Source organism: Bufo bufo, chromosome 5 (genome assembly GCF_905171765.1).
Source record: "Bufo bufo chromosome 5, aBufBuf1.1, whole genome shotgun sequence".
Taxonomy (NCBI): domain Eukaryota; kingdom Metazoa; phylum Chordata; class Amphibia; order Anura; family Bufonidae; genus Bufo; species Bufo bufo.
This window is the reverse complement of record NC_053393.1, coordinates 368956683-368964704: the sequence shown is the minus strand read 5'-3', so window position 1 is coordinate 368964704 and position 8022 is coordinate 368956683. Positions and strand designations below refer to the sequence as shown.

Sequence of the window (8022 nt, the reverse complement as noted above, 5' to 3'; positions counted from 1 at the left end):
ATTTTTCCTTTTCTGATCAATGCAATTATGAATATATCCATTTTCATACATGGGCATGACTAATTAAAATTACAACAGGACTATGCATTGATTAATCCACATTATTTTGTAAATACACTTACACACAATACATACAATTTTTTTATACTTTTTGTTTATATTAGAATAGAATATCTTAATAAATTCTACAATTTTTAATTGCAATTTTATGTATGAATGTATACACTATTTGATATAATCAATAGGTGATTGTAACACAATTAATTGGTTATTGTGATATACATTTCTTTATTAGATCTTGTTTATTACTTCTTACAACGGTGCAGTTCTGGATGCTTGAGTTGCCTGTTATACAACACCATTTATATAATGAGAATATAAAACTTTATACAAATACATATAAAACATCCACAGGTCATGAACAATCCAGGACTGGTTTTAAAATCTTCATTAAAATGGAAATTATCTTGCCAGTACTATATGCAACATAGTTTACAAATGGTCTAATCATAAGAATAAATTTTATACAATATAATTCTATACATATGATATAAAGTGATGAGTGTAAAAAAGGTTATCCCAGTGTGACATTTGCATATGGCCTAGTCTGTACTGGAATCCAGCACTTGTGGCATCTTCTGTGATAACAGGATGAAAAGCCCCCTAGATGTTTAATGTGATTTTTCACACATGACTATTAGACCATGCGTGGTTTTCATGTTAATTCAGCATAATTAATTGGTTGAGAAGGTTGGTATCTTTAAGAGAATAGAGAGCGGTGGCAACCTTTCCAACGGTGGCATTTCTGGACCCCTCCTTCATCTGCCATTTGTGTAACATCTGATATACTTTTTCTTTCAACCCATCACGGTCATAGTCATGGTCAATTTCTTCAATTTCTGGCTGGCGAAATCCAACTGCGCGTGCAAACTCCTTCCATTTCCGAGACAAATTTTCCCTCAAAAGTTGCATCTGGTTTTCATTTAATAAAGCATTGCTCCCTGAAATGCAGGAATGCAAAGAACAAAGTATTAATGGGACAATAAGTTTTTGTAAATCTTTTGATATCTCATTAAGACATAATCAAAAGTTTTGATCTGTGGTGCCGAGACCCCCAACGATCGCTAGAAAGAGGAGAGAGAAGCACTCATATTGTGCTCTCTCTCCCCACTGCAGAGGATGGAATTGAGGTGGGCCCATAGACTTTCTATCGAGTCCATCTCACTTCCTCTCCTGCAGCAAGGAGAGCACGATATGTGTTCTTTTCTCTCTTCGATCTAGTAATCAGTGTCTCAATGCTCAGATCCCAACTGATCAAAACTTTTGATACTACTGCATTCTTAGGTCAAATGCAAATAAAGGGGGATATTTACTAACACCAGCATTTTAGACGCCGGTCTTAGTCCATGTCCACTGCCGCTTGATGTGCCGTGCTCTACATAACTTAGGCGCTTTACTGGCGGCCAAGCGACCTGCTTAAATCTACGTCCACTCCCTCGCTGGCATAGACTTAAGACATTTTCATTACCTTCCCCGCCTACACCATGTCCCATTTCTCAGAACTGGCAAAATAAGGAGTGAGTGGCGTACACGGGAAAAAAGCCGCAGATTTTGCAGAAAAACAGGTTTGTGACAAAATCTGCGCCTGTCTGTTCGACCCTGGATCTTTCTGCTGCTTTTCTTAAAATTGTCTATACATGGATGATTATTACAGAACTAAAACTCTTTGTTCGGTGTGCTATAGTGATGTCATATGGTAGACAATGTATATAGTTGTCATAGCTATGAATGAGAGAGTTGGAGGATCAGTTTCTGGGGTAGGTAATATTGACAGAATGTAAAAACTATTTTCTTTTTTTTCTTTTGTGACCATTGTCCCTGAATATGACCTATAGAATGGAATAATACCCTGGGCTTCAAAGTACCTCCAAACATGAAAAGGTTCATTATCTTATACTCTTTTAGCTGAAACAGAAGCATCATAAGGAACCCAAAATGAAGTGTGCACACTATAACTTAGCTACTTCTTCTGTCTCCTGATTAGCACACCCAACCTAGGCACTGTAGGTAGGGTGAATTTAGTTATGGAGATGTCCGTTGATCATCTTCCTGATTACACACAAATACATTAGTTTTTTTCATTAAAGGGGTTGAGCATTGTCATGATATTGATGACCTATCCTCAGGTTTGGTCAACAATATCCAAACAGTCGGGGTCCAACTGTTGATCAGCTGTTTGAAGAGGCTAAGGAATTGTAGTAGCAGTGCAGTGTAATTACAGCTTTCTCTCCCTGAATGGGATGAACATCTATAGTTACACTGCACTGCACCACTACTACAATTCATAGGGAGTGGAGGTAACCGCTGATCGGCAGGGCCCCATCAATTTGATATAATCAATATCATACACTGTTAAACCCCTTTAATCCCTTCTCTACCAGCTCCATACATGTACGGCGCTGGAGCGAAGTACAAACGTGGCACAATGAACAATTATTGGATCTAACAATTCCATGATTGTTCAGAATAAAAAAAAAAAAATGGATTTTGTGGGCTCAAATACCAGTTTCAAAATCATAAAACAGTAAAAAAAAAAAAAAAAAAAAATTGTAAATATATAAAACTATTTAAAAAAATATAAAATTTTAAATCGCCTCCTTTCCGTAGAATAAAAAATAAAATAAAATGCGTACATAACAAAAAATAAACATTATGGGTATCACCTAGACCGAAAACGTCCATAATATTAAAATATTTTTCTGATACGGTGAATGGTGTAATGGGAAAAAAAGGGTCAAAATTCAGACCTGCGGTTTGCTGCGCTTTTTGCAGTTTCTGATCCCCGCGGGCCCTGACGGCGGGGATCAGAAACTTTTGAGTGCCTAAAATCATTATTTTTCACCCCCCCCCCTGCACGATTTTATGCCGGTGGGTGGTGCGGGGGGGGGTGTCGCATGCGGTGGGGGCGTTGCGGGAGGCGGGCGGTGCGGCAGGCGGGATCGCGATCCCCGGCCCGCCTCCCCATGAATGATCGTTGGCTTCTAGTGGTTATACCAGGGTGCCAGCACATTGCTGGCACCCTGGTATAAACGGCTGACATCTGTGTAGATGTCAGCCGTTTAACCCTTTCCATACCGCGGTCCGTACGGACCGCTGTATGGAAAAAGTTAACCGTCATCGGTCAGGGAGCTCCCTCCCTCTCCATCGGGGGGCTGCTGTGCCTTTGCAGCCCCCCGATGGAGAGGGAGAGAGCCTCCAGAGAGCCCCCCTCAGCCCTGTGCTCACCCTTCCCCGTCTGCGAAGTTCTGAGCAGACGGGGAAGGTTCCCATGGCAACATGACGCCTGCTCAGGCGTCCTGCTGTCCATGGTGCTGAACAGATCTGTGCTAAAAGCATAGATCTGTTCAGTGTAAGTAAAATACAGTACAGAACAATATATATTGTACTGTACTGTATTATACAGACATCAGACCCACTGGATCTTCAAGAACCAAGTGGGTCTGGGTCACAAAAATGTAAAAAAAAGTGAAAAAAGTTAAGATAAAAAAAAAAAACATTTATCACTGAATAAAAATTAAAAAAATAAAATACACTACACATATTAGGTATCGCCGCGTCTGTAACGACCTGATCTATAAAACAGTCATGTTACTTTCCCCGCACGGTGAACGCCATAAAAATAAAAAAATAAAAACCATGAGAAAATTGAAATTTTGCCCACCTTACTTCCCAAAAAAGGTAATAAAAGTGATCAAAAAAGTTGCATGTACGCCAAAATAGTACCAATCAAACCGTCATCTCATCCCGCAAAAAATGAGACCCTACTCAAGATAATCGCCCAAAAACTGAAAAAACTATGGCTCTTAGACTATGGAAACACTAAAACATGATTTTTTTTGTTTCAAAAATGAAATCATTGTGTAAAACTTACATAAATAAAAAAAAAGTATACATATTAGGTATCGCCGCGTCCGTATCGACCGGCTCTATAAAAATATCACATGACCTAACCCCTCAGGTGACCACCGTAAAAAAATAAAAACAAAAACTGTGTAAAAAAAGCAATTTTTTGCCATCTTATGTCACAAAAAGTGTAATAGCGAGCGATCAAAAAGTCATATGCACCCCAAAATAGTGCCAATCAAACCGTCATCTCATCCCGCAAAAAATGAGACCCTACTCAAGATAATCGCCCTAAAACTGAAAAAACTATGGCTCCTAGACTATGGAGACACAAACATTTTTTTGGTTTTAAAAATGAAGTTATTGTATAAAACTTACATAAATAAAAAAATAGTATACATATTAGGTATCGCCGCGTCCGTGACAACCTGCTCTATAAAATTACCACATGATAAAACCTGTCAGATGAATGTTGTAAATAACAAAAAAAAAAGTGCCAAAAAAGCTATTTCTTGTTACCTTGCTGCACAAAAAGTGTAATATAGAGCAACCAAAAATCACATGTACCCTAAACTAGTACCAGCAAAACTGCCACCCTATCCCGTAGTTTCTAAAATGGAGTCACTTTTTTGGAGTTTCTACTCTAGGGGTGCATCAGGGGGCTTCAAATGGGATATGGTGTCAAAAAAACAGTCCAGCAAAATCTGCCTTCCAAAAACCGTATGGCATTCCTTTCCTTCTGCGCCCTGCCGTGTGCCCGTACAGCGGTTTACAACCACATATGGGGTGTTTCTGTAAACTACAGAATAAGGGCCATAAATAATGAGTTTTGTTTGGCTGTTAACCCTTGCTTTGTAACTGGAAAAAAAATATTAAAATGGAAAATCTGCCAAAAATTTGAAATTTTGAAATTGTGTCTTTATTTTCCATTAAATCTTGTGCAATACCTAAAGGGTTAACAACGTTTGTAAAATCAGTTTTAAATAGCTTGAGGGGTGTAGTTTCTTAGATGGGGTCACTTTTATGGAATTTCTACTCTAGGGGTGCATCAGGGGGCTTCAAATGGGACATGGTGTCAAAAAACCAGTCCAGCAAAACCTGCCTTCCAAAAACCAAACCGCGCACCTTTCACTCTACGCCCTACTGTGTGGCCGTACAGTAGTTTACAGCCACATATGGGGTGTTTCTGTAAACAGCAGAGTCAGGGCAATAAATATACAGTCTTGTTTGGCTGTTAACCCTTGATTTGTTAGTGGAAAAAATGGGTTAAAATTGAAAATTAGGCAAAAAAATGAAATTCTCAAATTTCATCCCCATTTGCCAATAACTCTTGTGCAACACCTAAAGGGTTAACGACGTATGTAAAATCAGTTTTGAATACCTTGAGGGGTGTAGTTTCTTAGATGGGGTCACTTTTAGGGAGTTTCTCCTCTAGGGGTGCATCAGGGGGCTTCAAATGGAACATGGTGTCAAAAAACCAGTCCATAAAAATCAGCCTTCCAAAAACCATACGGCGCACCTTTCACTCTACGCCCCGCTGTGTGGCCGTACAGTAGTTTACGGCCACATATTGGGTGTTTCTGTAAACGGCAGAGTCAGGGCAATAAAGATACAGTCTTGTTTGGCTGTTAACCCTTGCTTTGTTAGTGGAAAAAATGGGTTAAAATGAAAAATTAGACAAAAAAATGAAATTCTCAAATTTCCTCCCCATTTGCCAATAACTCTTGTGCAACACCTAAAGGGTTAACAATGTATGCAAAATCTGTTTTGAATACCTTGAGGGGTGTAGTTTCTTAGATGGGGTCATTTTTGGGTGGTTTCTATTATGTAAGCCTCGCAAAGTGACTTCAGAGCTGTAGTGGTCCCTAAAAATTGAGTTTTTGTAAATTTCTGAAAAATTTCAAGATTTACTTCTAAACTTCTAAGCCTTGTAACATCCCCAAAAAATAAAATATCATTCCCAAAACAATTAAAACATGAAGTAGACATATGGGGAATGTAAAGTCATCACAATTTTTTGGGGTATTACTATGTATTACAGAAGTAGAGAAACTGAAACTTTGAAATTTGCAAATTTTTCCAAATTTTTGGTAAATTAGGTATTTTTTTTGTGGAAAAAAAAAAATTTTTTAGACTTCATTTTACCAGTGTCATGAAGTACAATATGTGACGAAAAAACAATCTCAGAACGGCCTGGATAAGTCAAAGCGTTTTAAAGTTATGAGCACTTAAAGTTACACTGGTCAGATTTGCAAAAAATGGCCTGGTCCTTAAGGTGAAAATGAGCCCGGTCCTTAAGGGGTTAAATAAATTTTTACACTATTTAGACATAAAAACCTATACATATGTGGTATCATTATAATTGTACTGACCCAGAGAATGAAGGGCACGGGTCAGTTTTGCCGCAAACGGAACTCTGTGGGAACAAAACCTGTAAAATGGTGGAGGAATTGCGTTTTTCTTCCAATTCCACCCCATTTGGAATTTTTTACCCGCTTCCCACTACATTGTATTCCATATTAAATTGTCGCATTAGAAAATACAACTTGTCCTGCAAAAAATAAGCCCTCATATAGCTATGTGAACGAAAAAATAATAAAAGTTATGGCTCAAGGAAGATGGGGAAGAAAAATTAAAACTTCCGGTATCTTAAGGGTTAAGCTACTTTGGCCAGAGGCTCAGCTGTGCTAAAATCTGCATTAAAGTTGCATGTGATTTTGGTCACGGTCATGCAACGTTTCTGCCTTTTTCTAAGCCTCCAGGAATTTTACATCCGGTTCTTACAGTCACTTGCCACTGACACCCTAGTCATAAAATATGAATGAAATAAAAGCATGCCTACAGTCATACTTTAGATTAAAAAACTTTAACAGCTATTTTCTTAAATAACAGAACTCACCAAGCACTTCAGCATATCGAGGCTGCTGGTAATATGAGCCTTGAGTGACTGGATTCATGGTCATATCTAACTCCCCTCCAACACTCAAGAAATTATTATTTCCAATTTGAAAGGCTGTACTCTTTGATATAGTCAAATTGACAGATTTCTCTAGAGGAAAGCAAAGAAAAAGACCAAAGTTGGAATCATGTTTGTGAAATAACAACCCAACACATCTCGGGCTAGGCTCACATGTCCGTCACCAGCTCAATCAAAAGCCTTCGTTGCAGATACAGGTTCGTGTAAACGCATGTGGACAGTAATGTGGCTATAGCCCTGTAGACACTTGCTATGATTTCCATTTAGTCGAGGTTCAGCCAGAACTTTGATGCATTTTCATTAGAAAATCTTTATTAGTGTTTTGGGGAACGATATAGGAATTACAGGACTGAGACAAAAGCAATAGCTCTCAAGACTGTATGTGTGCACTGTTCATCTTAAGTATTACGCAATGATTTATCATACACTATACTTTAGGAACTAAGAAAAAATATCAGTATTTGGGAGCCAAAACGGGGAAAGCAATTACTACACCAAATATTAGAACGCACACAGAATTTTGAAAAAAATTATAATTTATAACTGGGGATAGGTCATCAGTTATAAAGTCTCAGAAAACACCTTCAAATTATTCCTTTACCTGGTGAATACATCTGTGGATACCCAAAGTTTCCCTTGGGGAACATACTGTTGCCTTCTGTGCCTGCAACAATACAACACATGGCTATCACTCATGGAAAAAAAGGGGTTTGCAGCCATTAACATTGAGAAAGATCACAGAGTAGAGATTTGTAGGGGACCTTGAAGCATTGGAATGGGAGTGGAAAGGGATCAGTTGGGAGAGAGTAAAAAAATAAAATAAAAATTAAGCCATTGTTATCGGACCTAACCTCTTCTTTACTTATTTACCATGTATAAGTGGTGCATTGAAGCATTACCTTGCTCCGATGCTCCCCCTGCATTGCACAGGGCAAGTTCAGTTTGTTTACTGCCTGTGACATACCAGGCTTCTCCCCACTATGCTAGGTGGAGACTTCCGCCTAGCAGTGAGCCCTGTAACATCACAGACACAATTGGGAGTTCTTAGGTGCGGTCCTAGGCTGTTTTACAGGCGGGTAATAGTGGTGCCCACCCTCTAAAACATCCTAGGACAGCGCTTTCTCTTCAAACAGCTGATTGGT

At 38.7% G+C, this 8022-nt stretch overlaps 1 protein-coding gene across 4 annotated transcripts in view; it reads right to left on the bottom strand.

Annotated features, from left to right (window-relative positions):
* Nucleotides 1-261: 261 nt before the first annotated feature.
* The window catches only part of RIPK1 (receptor interacting serine/threonine kinase 1), a 165258-nt gene continuing 157497 nt past the window's right edge, over nt 262-8022 (bottom strand). The window contains exons 10-12 of one of the 4 annotated variants that reach the window (XM_040431969.1): nt 7482-7544; nt 6803-6952; nt 262-1001 (exon numbers count right to left, since the gene is read on the bottom strand). In XM_040431969.1, the coding sequence (XP_040287903.1) occupies nt 721-1001; nt 6803-6952; nt 7482-7544 (494 nt within the window). In that variant the 3' untranslated portion in view covers nt 262-720. The remainder of the gene's footprint in view (nt 1002-6802; nt 6953-7481; nt 7545-8022) is intronic. The other 3 variants (XM_040431971.1, XM_040431970.1, XM_040431972.1) reach the window with 3 other exon arrangements.